This window comes from Hemitrygon akajei, chromosome 1 (assembly GCF_048418815.1).
Source record: "Hemitrygon akajei chromosome 1, sHemAka1.3, whole genome shotgun sequence".
Classification (NCBI taxonomy): domain Eukaryota; kingdom Metazoa; phylum Chordata; class Chondrichthyes; order Myliobatiformes; family Dasyatidae; genus Hemitrygon; species Hemitrygon akajei.
In genome coordinates this window covers 215,166,069-215,184,433 of record NC_133124.1, presented here as the reverse complement: position 1 = coordinate 215,184,433, position 18,365 = coordinate 215,166,069, and the positions used below count along the sequence as shown (strand labels likewise).

Sequence of the window (18,365 nt, the reverse complement as noted above, 5' to 3'; positions counted from 1 at the left end):
GCCGTAGGGTGACGTGCGCCTCCCCCAAAAAAGTAACTCGCGCGTCGTGGCAACGCAGACCGCAACAACTGTGATTGGTCCGCTTGGTAGCGGCGCATTTCCTCCTACGCATTTCCAGTTGCTTCTTCTCCGCCGTGTCTGTACGCCGACGCAGAATAGATGAACCAAATCGTCTAATCTGCCTGCCGACATGCGAAAATGTTTGAAATGCATTTCCTCGTCCGTGTCTCCCATGAAGAAACTCAACACAGTGGCACAGAAACCCCACCGCCAACTAGCGTTTTGGCACACACCGACGCATGCTCGCTACGGCGTAGAGCGACGCAGCAGTGAAAATCAGGGCTAGGGCGTGGGCTGCAGCGTAGCCCGTACGCACAAGTATCAATCAGCCTTGAGGTGGCACAATTACAGAGAAGATGCAGTGTAGGTAAATGATCAAGGAGAGATCACGATGAGGTAGATTACGAGGTCAAGGTGCTGATCAGCTAAGATGCAGCTTGTGTTGGTGCTTCCTCCGTGTCCTTCGGCCGTCCTGATGTCTGGGGGGAGCCACTCAGGAAAGGGCGACTCAGCTGAAACAAGTTGGGGTTCTGTGAAGGCTGTTGGAGAACCGAGCTTTTCTCTCCTTTCCTCCGCAGGGGTTGCTGATGAGCCTTGACATCCCGCAAGAGCGGGGCTTGAGTTCGCTGGATCACAAGTACTTTGACGAGCTGGTGGTCTGCCGTTTCCCTCTGTTCAACTTCCTGAAGCCGCTTCCTTTGGACTGGATGTATGTGGTCTTTGTCACCATGTGGTTAGGTGAGTCTCGGAGCTTTGGTCCAAGTCTTGGGACCCCAAAGAAATTGTTGTCTGTGGTTTTTTGTACAGAATCCTAAGACCATGAGACAGAATTAGGCCATTGGGTCTGCTCCACCATTCGATCGTGAGGCTGAGTCATTGAGTGTATTTAAAATGGCGGTTGATAGGTTCTAGATTAGTAGGGGTGTCAAAGGTTGCGGGGAGAAGGCAGGAGAATGGGGTTGAGAGGGATAGTAAATCAGCCATCGTAGAAGGGTGGAGCATAGTCAGTGGGCCATTTGGCCTAATTCTGATCCTACGTCTTGGACACTGCATCAAAGGCTACAGAGAGAAGGCCAGGGAATGGGGTTGAAGAGGGGGAAAGAATTATCAGCCATTATCAAATGGTGAAGCAGACTTGATGGGCCAAGTAGCCTAAGTCTAATGGTTTTATGGCTGACTGATTTTCCAATCAAGAACCTATTAATCTCTGCTTAAATGTACCCAACGTCTTGGCTTCCACAGCTGTTTGTGGCAATGAATTCCACAGATTCACCACCCTCTGGCTAAAGAAATTCCTCTTCACCTCTGTTCAAAAGGAATATCCTTGTATCCTGAGGCTGTGCCCTCTGGTCCTAAACTCTCCCATTATTGGAAACATCCTGTCCATTATTGGAAACATCCTGTCCATTATTGGAAACATCCTGTCCATGTCCCTTCAAAATCAGTAGGTTTCAATGAGGTTCCCCCCCCCCCCCCCCCCCCCACCATTCTTCTAAAACTCCAGTGAGTACAGGCCTAGGGCCTCCACCAACAGCGAGTACCCTTACTCAGCAGTCTGCAAATAATCTACCATGTATCCCCACCTCATTCTCTCGTGAGGGCCCTTATTGATTGTACGCCATCCATACAGACAGTGAGTCACAGATTATCGCTCCTTCCAGTACTTTTCAAAATTTATACAGCATTGTGCTAAAATCTTAGGCACATATCTATTTAGTTAGGGAGCCTAGGACTTTTGCACAGCACTGTAGTAATTTTATGAAATGCACTGTACTGCTGCCACAAATAAAAACAAAATTTCATGACATGTGAGTGATTATAAAAGCCTGTCTCTGAAATGGGTTTCTGTTGTGGGCTGAGAGGGAGCAGGAAGCACCAAAGAGACTTTCTCTAATGATCAACAAACCAATTGTGTGGAATCAACACCTTGGTGTCTCAAGGCTGGGTGTGTCTGGACCCCTGCCACCCCCTGCCCCTGGCACTCCTCTGCCACCCGTCCCACACCCCTCCTGCGGCGCTCCACCCTCACCATCCCCAACATCCTTTGCTCCCACCAGATTTATAAATTCACTTTCTGCTGACAACACACCTTCGAAGGGTCTCGGCCCGAAACGTCGACAGCACTTCTCCCTGTAGATGCTGCCTGGCCTGCTGTGTCCCACCAGCATTTTGTGTGTGTTACTTGAATTTCCAGCATCTGCAGATTTCCTCGTGTTTAGCTTTCTGCTGTACATGGATAAATAAAATACTCTGCAAAAGACTTAAGACACATTAACAAGTATGTGTGCCTGAGACTTTTTATTTAAAAAGCTTTACCTTTCCATCTTCTCATAAGCACTTTGATTCTATGCTCCATGGTCCTTGAACTATCTGGTATCAGGGAAGACCTCCTTGTATACCCTATCATAACCACTGTGTATCGCCGGTGACCCAGGCTGAATTCTGCGGGGTCTGTGCAAAGTTTGTGTGTTCACCCATGCACTATCCTGGCAATGTTTGAATGCTGGCACGAAGAGTTCCATTTCCCAACACTGCAGTCTTTCACTTGGATAACAACAGAATTGCTTTATCATGCAACGTTGACATGGTTAAAATAAAATCCTGATACCACTTGCCACTTACATTTTCCGAAGGTTAGAAGCACCTAGTTTGTTAACTCGAAGATCTCACAGACGACGGGGAGCTCTTTGCTGCCCTGGCTGACATTTGTTACTGCGAACAGATCATGTCATCCATTGTAGTTTTCAGGATACCATTGTGCTCCAATTCTCTGCTGCTTCATTGCAGTTCCAAATAAAAGGTTGTGTTGAAGTTATTTTGAGAATTAAGTTTTACTCTTTGACTTGCTTCTGGATAGGTGCCATTGGGATCATGCTCGGATGTTTCTATAGACTCTCCTGCCTGATGTTCCTTATCCCGTACTGGTATAACTTCTTCCTGGACAAAACAGCGTGGAATAATCACTCGTACCTCTACGGACTCATTGGCTTCCAGCTCACATTGATGGACGCCAATAGATATTGGTAAGAAGTTTGCAGTCTTGGCAAATACAGTGGTCAAAAAGGACAAAAAAAAAACAAAAAAACCTGTGGCTATTTAAAAACCTGAAATAAAAACGGGACACGGGATGTCCAAACTGCCTGGAAATGATCAGCAGGTCAATCAGCCTCTGTGCAGAGAGATTTTTTTTTTGGTCAGTGATATTTCATGAGAATGGAGGAGACATAGGAATCAAAAATGTTTTTGGTGGCTGAGATCGTGGAGTGGAGGAGAGAACCGTGGACGAAAGGCAGAGCCTGACTCTAATGACAGTAAATGAATTTTTGGTCATTGCCTTAACACTCTTTCCAATAGGGCATTACTCTTTCTAGATCAATTAGATCAATTATTTGAGAGTAGTTATAATAGCAGGCAGTGAAGAAAGCTAATGTCATGTTGGCCTTCATAACAAGGGGAGTTGAGTATAGGAATAAAGAGGTCCTTCTGCAGTTGTACAGGGCCCTGGTGAGACCACACCTGGAGAATTGTGTTCAGTTTTGGTCACCAAATTTGAGGAAGGACATTCTTGCTATTGAGGGAGTGCAGCGTAGGTTCACGAGGTCAATTCCCGGAATGGCGGGACTGTCATATGTTGAAAGGTTGGAGCGACTGGGCTTGTATACACTGGAATTTAGAAGGATGAGAGGGGATCTGATTGAAACATATAAGATTATTAAGGGATTGGACACGCTAGAGGCAGGAAACATGTTCCCGATGGTGGGGGGAGTCCAGAACTAGAGGCCACAGTTTAAGAATAAGGGGTAGGCCATTTAGAACGGAGTTGAGGAAAAACTTTTTCACCCAGAGAGTTGTGGATCTGTGGAATGCTCTGCCTCAGAAGGCAGTGGAGGCCAATTCTCTGGAAGCTTTCAAGAAAGAGTTAGATAGAGCTCTTAAAGATAGCGGAGTCAAGGGTTATGGGGAGAAGGCAGGAACGGAGTACTGATTGTGGATGATCAGCCATGATCACATTGAATGGCGGTGCTGGCTTGAAGGGCTGAATGGCCTACTCCTGCACCTATTGTCTATAATGCCAGTAATTCCATAGGTGGAGATTAACTCCACTTGTAAGGACTGGTTTGGACTTTGGGACATTCTGCTCTGTGCAGTGGTGGGCCATACCACCTAGTGGCTCCTTCCCATCTCTGGTGTCCATTGGCTCCTTCCTCTGGCTGTGGAGTGCAGTGCCCAAATGCCTCTCTCCCCCCCCCCCCCCCCCCCCCCACACTGCTGGTGTCCAGAGGCCCCTTTCCCTCGCTGTTGGTCGCGCACAGCCCAGTGGCTCCTTCCTCTAGGCCATCTGACCCCTATCACCTCAGACCCAATTTATATCAACAGTTCTACCACCATCTGAATCCAGGGAAGCTGAGCACGGGCACCCGAGCCGATAAGCCAGTGCGAGATTGGAGGAGATGTGCTTCAGAAACATCACCAGCGAAGGGCCTGACTCTTCCCTCGGGTAGACAACCCATGGTAAAGAAGAGCATAGGAGCTGTGCTTGGATCTCGTCCATTATTTTCTCCTTCCTCGTTTCCGTGGAAACAGATGCTTGACTCATTATCATGTTGCCCTTCGCCGTGTGCAAATTGGCTGCTGCGGCTCCTACTGAAGGTCCACATCGCCTCCGAGGGGTTTGTAGGGTGGAAGTTTGAATAAGCACAGCAGCATAGCAGTTAGTTTAACACCCCTACAGCACAAGGAGCCTGAGTTTACTTCTCACCGCTATCTGCAAGGGGCTCTGTACATTCTCTCTGTGACTGCGTGGGATTCCTCCTAGTGCTCTGGTTACCTCCCACACTGAAAGGGCAAATGGGTGGGTAGGTTCATTGGTAAAATAGGTAGAATTGGGGAGTGAAGGCTAGTTGGTCTGGATGGGCCTGTTACTGTGCTGTATCTCTCAAAAAAAAAAGAAGAAATGCATGTCTTTCAGCCTTTGGTAACTCTCACACTTTCTGAAACATTTATTAGGTCTATCGATGGCTTACGGAACCCCAGGAAGAGGAATGCTCAGGTCCCTCTGTGGAACTACACTCTGCTGAGGATCCAGGTTTGTGCTGCATGTTCATAGCCTGATGCCTACTCTCAGGAAATTATTAGAGCCCGTGATTTAAGAACAGAGTACCTTTGCCATCTAAGAAATGCTCAACAGATTCACCGTGAAAGTATTGGAGTTCTGGTCGACTACCTGCAGGAAAGAGTGCGGTGAAAATTTACCAGGACTTGAGTTATAGGGAAAGGTTGAATAGGTTAGGGTTTCATTCCCTGGAGTGTAGGAGAATGAGGAGGGACCTTGTGTATATGGTGAGGGATAATGAGTTGTGAACATACTATGTTGGCACTGGAACCATAGTGACATCTGTGGGCTGCCCTGCAGAATCCTCACCGTCTTGATTTAACGCAAATGACACATTTCTCTGCATAAAGCTGATATTTATAGTGAAATACAACATTATGAGGGGGGGATAGATCAGGAAAATGCAAGCAGGCTTTTTCACCTCAGTGTGGGTGAGACTAGAACTAGAGGTCGTAGGTTTAGGGTGAAAGGTGAAATATTTAAGTGGAACGTGAGTGGGGGCTTTCTACTCAGAGGGTGGTGGGATGTGGTACAAGCTGCCAGTGGATGTGGGTTCAATTATAACGTTTAGAGAAGTTTGAATAGGTAGATGGATGGGAGATCCTTGGAGGGATATGGTCTGGGTCTAGGTAGGTGGGTACAGGTGTACTGCGGAGAGCATTCTAACTGTCTGGTACGGAGGGGCCACTGCCCAGGATTGGAAAAATCTGCAAGAGTTGTAAATTCAGCCAACTCCATCATGGGCACTAGCCTCCCCAGCATGCAGGACACCTCCAAAATCTCTACCCCTTTTTACTGGGTGCTTCTGGAGATGAGGCTTCTTAGCCCCCCCACCCGGCTAACAGCCTCTGAACTTGGGTGTGAGAAAGCCACCTTTCTCAGACTCCATATGTCTAAGGTAGATAGGACCTTGGCCTCGCCAAACCCGCGAGGTTGGGATATCTCACCCACATGAACTTCGATTGTGTGAATACTGTGTAATTTACTGCTCCCATGCAATCGCCAGTTAGCAAGGAATAACAGATTGTACACTGCCTGCAATTATAAAGAAAGCATATTCAAGAATGTTAACTTAACCAAATAGTTATTAAAGAAAATAATGATACTAATGATTTGATTTAATGATTTGCTGATGATACTAAGCAGTGTGACATGTGATGAGGATGTTAGGAGAATTCAAGGTGACTTGGATAGGCTGAGTGAGTGGGCAGATACTTGGCAGATGAAGTTTAATGTGAATAAGTGTGAGGTTATCCACTTCGGCAGTAAGAACAGGAAGGCAGATTATTATCTGAACGGTGTAGAGTTGGGTAAGGGAGAAATACAAAGAGATCTAGGAGTCCTCGTTCATCAGTCATTGAAGGTGAATGAGCAAGTGCAGCAGGCAGTGAAGAAGGCTAATGGAATGTTGGCCTTTATTACAAAGGGAATTGAGTACAAGAGCAAGGAAATCCTTTTGCATTTGTACAGGGCCCTGGTGAGACCACACCTGGAGTATTGTGTACAGTTTTGGTCTCCAGGGTTAAGGAAGGACATCCTGGCTGTAGAGGAAGTGCAGCGTAGATTCACGAGGTTAATTCCTGGGATGTCCAGACTGTCTTACGCAGAGAGGTTAGAGAGACTGGGCTTGTACACGCTGGAATTAAGGAGATTGAGAGGGGATCTGATTGCAACATATAAGATTATTAAGGGATTGGACAAGATAGAGGCAGGAAATATGTTCCAGATGCTGGGAGAGTCCAGTACCAGAGGGCATGGTTTGAGAATAAGGGGTAGGTCATTTAGGACAGAGTTAAGGAAAAACTTCTTCTCCCAGAGAGTTGTGGGGGTCTGGAATGCACTGCCTCGGAAGGTAGTGGAGGCCAATTCTCTGGATGCTTTCAAGAAGGAGCTAGATAGGTATCTTATGGATAGGGGAATCAAGGGATATGGGGACAAGGCAGGAACTGGGTATTGATAGTAATTGATCAGCCATGATCTCAAAATGGTGGTGCAGGCTCGAAGGGCCGAATGGTCTACTTCTGCTCCTATTGTCTAAAAGAAAGAAAGGACCTATCATAATTAAACATAAGTTGGAGCTCATCTTGAAGTTGTCTTTAACTCACGCGCTGGATCCTTGGTCTACACAAAAGAACACACCGCCTTCCGAATGTCGCTCGAAATCCACCTCGAGCAAACGGGCTCTCCCATGGGAATATTGGTCCTTCCTCCTTGAAGCCATTCATCAGCACAAAGCACCTTGTGCAACAGGGATGGCATCCTCACTCATCTTCCCTCCCAGTTACTCCCTCCCATCTTACTCCCAGTTCCCGCCAAAAGGACATCGACCCACCACCAGTGTCCATCGCAGAAACCTCTCTGACCAGCGTTCTCTCGAACCCTCTCTCAATTCCACCATCCTGATCGGCTGACACAACATTCCTAAGTTGAACAACAAAGTCCCTTATCTCAGCTCAAACCCAAACAGGTTGAAAGCAGAACAGAACTGCTGTTACAGAACTGTTAAAGTGAAATACCTACAGCATAGCAGAAAAAAATCTTAACCAGAGCATTTAAAAATATTTATTTATTTATTTTAATTTATATTTTTTGTTATGTATTGCAATGTACTGCTGCCACAAAACAGTAAATTTCACAACATATTCTGGGGAAGGCAGAAGATTGGGTCAGCATAGACTAGATGGGCTGAAGGACCTGTTTCTGTGTTGTAGTACTCAGGGCTTCCCAACCTTTTTTATGCCATGGACCAATGCCATTAAGCAAGGGTCTGGGTTGGGAACCCCTGCTTTAGAGTGTACAGGACCATGACTTATGTAACAAATATTGTTGAAGTTTTTGAAGAGGTGTCTGGAGTATTGAACTGGAAAGCATTATATAGAGATACTGTATTCAACCCACCAAGTCTGTGCTGACCATCAGGAAGCCATTTACACTGATTTATTCTCCTTAAAATCCCATCACCTCTCCCCAGGTTCTGCCATTCAAGTGAACTTATTCTACCAGCCTGCAATCCCTTCAGGATGTGGGCGGAAGCCAGACACCCAGGGAAAGCCACACAGTCGCATTGAGAACATGCAAACTCCACATGAACTGATGGTGGGGATTGAACCTGGGTCACTGGAGTTATGTGTCTCCGGATACTGTCTGCATGGAGTTCCAAGAGGAACTTGATGAAAGCGCCTCTCGTAAAAGATCACCTTAAAGATACTAGCTCCTCAACCGTCCACCCACCATATCTGTCACTAATTCGGATCAAAAAATGGAAGGTTAAGAGTTAACGATCCGAAGTTTGGCACCAGTGTAGAGTGGAAGGCCAAAGTACAGAGATCTGAGAGGGCTAAACCATTGCAATTGGATTTCATTGTGGACAAGTATGATGTTCCCACAACCTATGGACTCGTTCAAGGATTCTTCATCTCATGTCCTCGATATTCATTGCTTGTTTATTTATTTTTGTTTTGCACAGTTTGTTGTCTTTTGCACACTGGTCTTCCACCCTGTTGGTGTGGTCTTTCATTGATTCTATTGTGGTTATTAGTATATAATTATTGAGTATACCCGCAGGAAAATGTATATGGTGACATATATGTACTTTGATAATAAATTTACTTTGAACTTTGAAATCATTCGCTGTGGGTTTTAGAAGAATATTAAAAGAGAAGCCCTTTGTAAATGGTAAAGGTGATGTAATGCCAAAGAAATGCAATGGTCCAAGTAAGTAGACGATTAATACACGCAAAATGCTGGAGGAACTCAGCAGGTCAGGCAGCATCTATGGAGAGTGATAAGCTGTTGATGTTCCAGGCTTAGCTCCTTCTTCGGGACTGGAAAGGAAAGGAGGAAAAGGCAAAATAAGTTGGGAGGAGAGGAAGAAGTACAAGGTGACAGGTGGGTGAAACCGGGTTGGGGGGGGGGGAAGGCGGGTGGGGGGAGGAGAGACAAAGTACAAAGTTGGGAGGTGATAGGTGGAAAAAGGTAAAGGGCTGAAAGAAAAGGAGTCTGATGGGGGAGGAAGGTGGATCATGGGAGAAAGGGAAGGAGGAGGGACAATGGAGTGAGATGATGGGCAGCTGAGGAGAAGAGAAGGCGTAAGAGGGGGAGTCAGAATGAGGAATGGAAAAAATAGAGAAGGGGGACGGGGAAGAAATTTTGGCAAGTTAGAGAAATTGGTGTTCGTGCCGTCAGGTTGGAGGCTACCCAGTTGGGACTTGAGGGGTTGCTCCTCCAATCAGAGTAGCCTCATCATGACAGAAGAGGGGGAAGAAGAAGAGAAGATTGTTGAGTTAATGTGGTGGATAGTTGGAGGAAATGATGGTAAAGCTGTTGGAGTTTGGATTTTGGTAGAAGAGGTGGTGAAGCTATACAAAAGCCTGATTGACTGTGTAATCCTGTTGACTGATCTGGGGGAAGGGTTTTGTGGATTTCAAAGGAATGCAGTGTAGCTGTACTAGGTCATGTCTGGATTACAAAGATTGTATTGCATGACAAAATTATACAAACCTGAGATGTTTTACCTAGGGCTTAGAAGATTAGGGGTTGATCCGATGAGAATTCTCAAGATATTGAAGGGTGTTAACAGGTGGAAAATTATATGAACTTGAGCCAAGGTTTTCGTAAGTTGCAAATGTGTTTTTTGGAAAACTAGCAGAGGTTTGTCAGTCTTTTCCAAAATGGGTTGTTTACTGTGTTTTCCCATTGAGGTTTGTGTCATAAAGGCAGGAATACAGAGTCTCAGTGGATTGGAGAGCATGCCTTGTAAAGAAAGGGTGAGCAAGCTCAGGTTTTTCTCTTTGGAGTGAAGGACGATGAGAGATGACTTAAAAACGTGATGAGATGATAAGAGGCATAGATAGAGTGGACAGCCAAAAACATTTTCCCAGACAGAAATGGCTAATACAAGGGGGCATTACTTTAAGTAAAGCAAGGGAGAATATCAAAGGCAAGATTTTACATAGGGTTCAGAGTCATAAGTAAATTTATTATCAGAGAGTGGTGGGTGCATGGAATGCACTGCCAGGGGTGGTGGTAGAAGCAGATGCATTTAAAAAAAAAAACTCTTAGATAGGCGCATGGTTGAAAGAAAAATGGAGGGAAGGGTTAGATTGATTTTGGAATAGGTTAAAGGGTCAGTACAAAATCATGGGCCGAAGGGCCTGTATTTTTATCAACAATAGAAGATGCTTGAGGGATTAGTGGCCAGATGCTGCACTTCCATTGTACAGAGGCATGGTTCCGAGCAACACACACAAAATGCTGGAGGAACTCAGCAGCCCGGGCAGCATCTATGGGGGAAAAAGTACAGTCGACATTTTGGGCTGAGACCCTTCATCGGGACCGGAAAACAGAAGCTGGAAGGGTGGCAGGAGGATGGGGTGGTTCACGTCTGCTCCCATCCCATGAAATTGAAGAGATGAGGTTAAGGGCAGTGTTGATGGTGGAAGGGCACCTCCTTCATTCTGGAATGAAAAGCCTCATCCTGAGAGCAGATGCGGCGGAGATGGAGGAATTGAGGGAAGGGTATGGCGTTTTTACAGGTAACAGGGTGGGAGACGGTATAGTCCATTGGTCTGAATGGATATCAGTAGATAATCTGTCTCCAGAGATGAAGACAAAGAGATCGAGAAAGGGGAGGGAGGTGTTGGAAATGCATCAGGTAAATTTGAGGTCAGGGTGGAAGTTGGAGGCAAAGTGGACAAAGTTGACTTGTTTCGCATGGGTGCAGCCATCGCTATAGGAAAAGTGGGGGGGGGTGGTTACCAGTGTACGCATGGAACGTAGACTGCTCCGTGTAGCTGACAAACAGGCAGGCATAACTGGGAGCCGTGCGGGTGCCCATGGATACCCCTTTTGTTCGAAGGAAGTGGGAGGAGCCAAAGGAAAAACTATTAAGAGTGAGGACAAGTTCCATTAGGCAGAGGAGAGTGATGGTGGAGGGGAACTGGTTAGGACTGGTGTCCAGAAAGAAACGGAGAGCTTTGAGGCCTTCCTGGTGGGGACGGAGGTGTATAGGGACTGGACTGGACTCATCCAGAATAGTGATGAGTCTGCATATCGACAGCAGGTGGACCAACTGGCGCTCTGGTGCAGTCGGAACAATCTGGAGCTGAACACGCTCAAGACAAAGGAGATGATAGTGGATTTCAGGAGACATCCCCCCCGCTATGTCTCCCCTCAGTCCTCAGCAGCCCTGTGTCCACTGTGGAGAACTTCAGGATCCTGGGAACCACCATCTCTCAGGATCTGAAGTGGGAGCAGAACATCAGCTCCATTCTGAAGAAGGCCCAGCAGCGGATGTATTTCCTGCGGCTCTTGAGGAAATACGGTCTGCCTCAGGAATGTCTGCTGCAGTTCTACACTGCAGTCATTGAGTCTGTCCTGTGCACCTCCATCATTGTGTGGTTTGGAGCCGCCACCAAGCAGGATAGAACCAGACTACAGCGCACAGTGAGGACTGCCGAGCGCATTATTGGAGCCTCCCTGCCCTCTATTCTGGACCTGTACTCTTCCAGGTTGAAGAAGAGGGCGGGGAACATCATAAAGGACTCCTCCCATCCTGCGCACAGACTGTTTGATCTGCTTCCGTCTGGCAGGCGCTTCAGATCCCTCCAGACTAAGACTAATAGGCACTGGAGAAGTTTTTTCCCTACTGCGGTCACTTTGCTGAACAGTTAACTGCCGGTTAACTGTCGGCTAACTATTACTTGGATTGCACTACCTGTATGTATAATTTATATTTTCATTTATATCTATCATTATTATTGTTATGAGCAGAGAGACAACATCTGCCGGAAGTAAATTCCTTGTATGTGCATAGGTACTTGGCGATTAAAGTCTGATTCTGATTCTGACATGCATAGTAAATATAAGCTGATGGGGGCCAGAGAACCTGAACTCAGTGAAAAGACCCAGAGTGTGTGAAGTGTCAGGGATATAGGTAGGAAGGGACTGAACCAGGGGGGATAAAACAGAGTCGAGGTATGCAGATATGAGTTCTGTGGGGCAGGAACAAACCAAAAAAAAAGGGTCCACCTGAACAACTGGGTTTGTGGATCTTGGGTAAGAGGTAGAAACAGGAGGTGCGGGAACTATAAGACTGGTGGCAGTGGATGGGAGATCCCAAGCGTTAATAAGGTTGGTGATAGCATGGGAGACATTGGCCTGATGCTCTTTAGTGGGGTCCTGTTCGAGAGGCAAATAAGAGGAGGTGTCTGAGAGTTATCACTGGGCCTCAGCAAGGCAGAGGTCAGTCTGCCAGACTACTACAGCATGTACCCCCCCCCCCCCCCATCTATGGGTTTGATGGCATAATTTCAAGTCTGCATTAGGCAGAGTGGTTGGTGGGGTGATGATGTGGACCAACCACCTTCCACTGAGTGGTCAAAATGATGTGAAGGAAGTCACTGAGATATCCAAACCTCCTGGGCAACTCGGCAGCAAGACTGAAGAGTGGCAGAGAGGACCGTGGTCATTAGGAGATGGTGCTTCGATGATACCAGCCTGGATTTTCAACCCTGTACGTTGAGGGAAGTAGTGACGCTGCTAAGATCCTTACAAGTGTTATGAATCGTCCAAGAGGACCTTGTCGTAGGGTTTGGAGCCTCGGTGACCCACAGAGCTACTTTGGCTGGAGTCAGCAGTTTATGCTTTGACTCTTGGTAGGGTGACCCATGCCAAACAGGTCAAAAGGCAGAGACCAGACTAAGAATAATCCACCTGTTCTCCAGGTTTGGGGGTTCAGTTGTTATGGAAACAGCAATGAAGAATCCTTCTGCATCTGAGTGTGACGGTATTCCTGAGTCTCCACCCAGGACTTTCATGGCTGACCATAGCTAAACCGGGAGGAAGCTACTGGCACAATGAAGGAAGCCCTGAAAAACCACACCTGGGGCACACTAGAGAAGATGGCCAAGGATAGACAGATGGGGGGAGGACCTTCATTGCTGCCCTAAATGCAAGTGGTGTAGTGTGCAGTAAATGCAAATGTTTTGAACATTGTAAGGAGTTTTCATTTCAACACCACGAAGAGTATATTGAAAAAAACTAAGTTAAGAATGTACAAAGTGAAACCTGTGACCATTTTTGTTGTTAACATGGCTACACCTCCATGGATATCCTAGCTAACATTTAAACCTCAGCAGGATTAATCAGACGAATTATCCGATTAGTTATCTCATTGGGTCCTTTACAGTACGAACATTTACAACCACAATCCCTATATACACTCAGTGGCCACTTCATTAGCTACACCTCCTCCCCTGCTCATTTATGCAAATATCTAACCAGCCAATCATGTGGCAGCAACTCAGTGCATCAAAACTTGCGGACATGGTCAAGAGGTTCGGTTGTTGTTCAGACCAAACATCAGACTGGGGAAGAAAAGTGATCTAGTTGACTTTGACCGTGGAATGATTGTTGGTGCCAGACGGGGTGGTTAGGCTATCTTAGGAACTGCTGATCTCCTGGGATTTTCACACACAGCGGTCTTTAGAGTTTACAGAGAATGGTGTGGAAAAACAAACTTAGTGATTGGAAGTTCTGAGGGAGCTAACACCTTGTTAATGAGAGAGGTTAGAGGAGAATGGCCAAACTGGTTCAAGCTGACAGGAAGGTGACAGTAACTCAAATAACCACATGTTACAACAGTGGTGTGCAGAAGAGCATCTCTGAACACACATGTTAAATCTTGAAGTGGATGGGCTACAGCAGCAGAAGATAACAAACATACACTCAGTGGCTACTTTATTATATAGAGTAGACATTGAGAGGTCGTTTCGTATAGAGTGGGAGGTTAGGACCAGAAGGTACAGCCTCAGAATAGAGCGTCAAAGCTTTGAAGAGTGGAGTGACTTTTGCAATTTTCCCGTCTTTGGGAACCACTCCTGACTCAAGTGATTCTTGAAGGATCATTACTAATGCCTCCATAATCTCTTCAGCCACCTCTTTCAGAACTCTGGGGTGTACACCATCTGGTCCAGGTGACTTATCTACCTTCAGACCTTTCAGTTTCCCAAGAACCTTCTCTCTGTAATGGTAACTTCACACACTTCATGTCCCCTGACACCTGGAACTTCCATCACACTGCTAGTTTCTTCCACAGTGAAGACTGATGCAAAATACTTATTCAGTTCGTTGTCCCCCATTACTACCTCTCCAGCATCATTTTCCAGTGGTCCGGTATCCAAACTCACCTCTCTTTTACACTTTATGTATCTTCTGGTATGCTTGATGATATAATTGACTGGCTTACTTTCATATTCCATCTGTATCTTGATGACTTTTTTAGTTGCCCTCTGTTGATTTTTAAAACCATCCCAGTCCTCTTATTTCCCACCAGTCTTTGCTCTATTAGATGCCCTCTCTTTGGCTTTTATGTTGGCTTTGACTTCTCTTGTTAGCCATGATTGTGTCCTCTTTCCTTTAGAATACTTCTTCCCCTTTGGAATGTATATATCCTGTGCCTTCTGAATTGCTTCCAGAAACTCTAGCCATTGCTGTTCTGCCATCATCCCTGCCAGTGTTCTTTAGCAATCAGTTCTGGCCAACTCCTCTCTCATGCCTCTGTAATTCCCTTTACTCCACTGTAATACTGGTACAACTGACTTTACAGACAGACAGACATACTTTATTGATCCTGATGGAAATTGGGTTTCGTTACAGTCACACCAACCAAGAATAGTGTGGAAATATAGCAATATAAAACCATAACTAATTAAATAATAATAAGTTAATCATGCCAAGTGGAAATAAGTCCAGGACCAGCCTATTGGGTCAGGGTGTCTGACACTCCGAGGGAGGAGTTGTAAAGTTTGATGGCCACAGGTAGGAATGACTTCCTATGACGCTCAGTGTTGCATCTCGGTGGAATGAGTCTCTGGCTGAATGTACTCCTGTGCCTACCCAGTACGTTATGGAGTGAATGAGAGACATTGTCCAAGATGGCATGCAACGTGGACAGCATCCTCTTTTCGGACACCACCGTCAGAGAGTCCAGTTCCACCCCCACAACATCACTGGCCTTACGAATGAGTTTGTTAATTCTGTTGGTGTCTGCTACCCTCAGCCTGCTGCCCCAACACACAACAGCAAACACGATGGCACTGGCCACCACAGTAGAACATCCTCAGCATCATCCGGCAGATTAGCTTCTTCTCAAATTTCAGGGTGAATTCAATCATATTGTGATCACTCTCCCCCTAAGGATTCTTTTACCTTAAGCTCTTTAATCAACTCTGGTTCATTGCACAACACCCAATCCAGAATAGCTGATCCCCTAGTGGGCTCAACCATGAGCTGCTCTAAAAAACCATCTCGTAGGCATTCTGGAAATTCCCCTCTTGGAATCCAGCACCAACCTGATTTTCCCAATCGCCCTGCATATTGAAATCCCCCATGACTATTGTAGCCTTGCTCTTTTAGCAGGCATTTCTATCTCCCATTGTAGTTTGGAGGCAGCATCCTAACTGCTGTTTATACAAGTCTCATCAGGATTTTTTTACCCTTTCAGTTCCTAACGATTAAACGCCTTCCCACACTGTATCACCTCTTTCTAATGATTTGAGTTCCTCCAGCATTTTGCGTGTGTTGCTCTGGATTTCCAGCGTCTGCAGACTTTCTCTTGTTTATGGCTTGCTTCCGTACAAGTGACCTGCCAGAGCCCTGTCCTCTTGTCACCTCGGCTGTGGCGGCGTGGTAGCGTAATGGTCAGCGCTCTCACCTTGCATCACCAGCGATCACCGATCGGGGTTCGATTCCTGCCGCTGTCTGTAAGGAGTTAGTACGTTCTGCTCAGATTTCCTCCCACGTTCCAAAGACGTATGACTTGGGGTTGGTAAGTTGTGGTCGCGCTGTGCTGGTGCCAGAAGCATGGTGACACTTGTGGGCTGCCCCAGCGCGCACCTTGGACTGCCTCAGTTGTTGACACAAAATGGTACCCGTCTCTGTACATTTCGATGTATAAGTGACAAATAAAACTAACCTTTTGCCCAGTTCAGAGCCTTCTCCCCACTGTCCATGAGCCAAGACAATCTGTAGGATTCGTTGCTGTGGAGGCCAGGTCATTGGGTATCTTTAAGACAGAGGCTGATAGATTCTTGATTGGTCAGGGTGTGAAGGGTTATGGGGAGAAGGCAGGAGATTGGGGCTGAGAGGGAAATTGACCAGCCATGATGGTGGAGTAGGTCTCGATGGACCAAATAACTTGATTCGGCTCCTATATCTTATGAGAACTTGTCGGAGAAGAAGTAACATCACTTGGGTCAGTTTGGAGTCGATGGGTTTTAAATTCATGGGACAAATGGGGTTAGAAAGCTTGATAGTCAGCATGGACATAGTGCGCCAAAGCACCCGTCTGTGTTCATCCCCTCGTTGTTCCTGCTTTCACTGGTAAGCCTATAACGGTGTCCAAGTTTGGACGGTTACACTGGATGGTGTTCTCCAAAACTGGCATGGACCTAAGTCAAGAACTTGATGCGTTTTTGTTGCACCAGTCCACCCACTTCCCTCCTTTCCTTTTCAGATCTTCATTGTCTATTTCATTGCTGGTGTGAAGAAGCTCGACGCTGATTGGGTGGAGGGGTACTCGATGAACCAACTGGCAGAGCACTGGCTGTTTGATCCTTTCAAGTAAGTGAGTCTTTCTCCAAAAAGTGTGGGGGAAAAACTGCTGATTCAGAAAATAATGCAGAAAATCTCAAGAGCTCTTTCTCTGTCTGTGGAGCAAGCAGAATAGTTAATGTTCCAGGTGGAAGCCACCTGTTAACAACAGCTCTGAGCAAGAGCCCGTACCTGCCACGTTAACCTGTCCCATCCAAAGTTGCCTTTGAAATTCCCGGCCTCCCAGCAGCTTCCGTACATGTGCAACAATACAAAACCTTGGGCAATGTTTGGCATTCAGCCGGAAGGCATCGAAGAAAAGTTTAAAAAAAAACACTAGCAAGAAATTTAAAACAGATTGAAAGAGCTTCTATTGATTATGTTGATTTAGAAAGTTAATGTGGGTCCCATGCCGATTGAAACAGAAGTTACTCTGTGGCCATTTTATTGGGTATAAACATACATATGCTTGTTAATGCAAATATCTAATCAGCCAATGATGTGGCAGCGATTCAATGCATACACACATCAACAGGTTCAGTTGTTGTTTAGGCCAAACATCAGAATGGGGAAGAAATATGATCCAAGTGACTATTGAATGATTGTTGGTGTCAGGCAGCGTGGTTTGAGTATCTCGTACGCACCACCAGTGAGTGGTAGTTCTGTGGGCGAAAATGCCTTGTTATTGAGAGAGGTCCTGTAAGCCATTCAGAGGAGAATGGCCAGACTGAATCAGAACCAGGTTTATTATCACCAGCATGTTAACTTAGCAGCAGCAGTTCAATCCAATACATAATATAGAAGAAAAATAAATAAATTACAGTGTATGTATATTGAATAGATTTAAAATTGTGCAAAAACAGAAATAATATATATTAAAAAAGTGAGGTAGTGTTCAAGGGTTCAATGTCCATTTAAGGATCAGATGGCAGAGGGGAAGAAGCTGTTCCTGAATCGCTGAGTGTGTGCCCTCAGGCTCCTGTACCTCCTTCCTGATGGTAACAGTGAGAAAAGAGCATGCCCTGGGGGCTGGAGGTCCTTAATAATGGACGCTGCCTTTCTGAGACACCGCTCCCTGAAAATGTCCTGGGTACTTTGTAGGCTGGTACCAAGATGGAGTTGACTCAATTTACACCCCTCTGCAACTTCTTTTGGTCCTGTGCAGTAGCCCCCCCACCCCACCCCCCATACCAGACAGTGATGCAGCTGGTCAGAATGTTCTCCACGGTACATCTGTAGAAGTTTTAGAGTGTTTTTGTTGATATAACAAATCTCTTCAAACTCCTAATGTAGTTGCTGTCTTGCCTTCTTTATAACTGCATCAATATGTTGGGACCAGGTTAGGTCCTCAGAGATCTTAACTCCCAGGAATTTGAAACTGCTCACTCTCTCCACTTCTGATCCCTCTGTGAGGATTGGTATGTGTTCCTACGTCTTACCCTTCCAGAAGTCCACAATCAGCTCTTTTGTCTTACGGACATTGAGTGCAAGATTGTTGCTGTGACATCACTCCATAGTTGACATATCTCACTCCTGTAAGCCCTCTCATTTCCATTTGAGATTCTACCAACGATGGTTGTATCATCAGCGAGTTTGTAAA

General features: G+C 46.0%; 1 protein-coding gene across 1 annotated transcript in view; it reads left to right on the top strand.

Annotated features, from left to right (window-relative positions):
- Window positions 1–18,365, top strand: part of ggcx (gamma-glutamyl carboxylase) — a 57,687-nt gene that overhangs the window by 11,102 nt on the left and 28,220 nt on the right. The window contains exons 3-6 of the mRNA XM_073060687.1: window positions 641–798; window positions 2,918–3,083; window positions 5,068–5,146; window positions 16,689–16,795. Coding sequence (XP_072916788.1) covers window positions 641–798; window positions 2,918–3,083; window positions 5,068–5,146; window positions 16,689–16,795 — 510 coding nt within the window. The remainder of the gene's footprint in view (window positions 1–640; window positions 799–2,917; window positions 3,084–5,067; window positions 5,147–16,688; window positions 16,796–18,365) is intronic.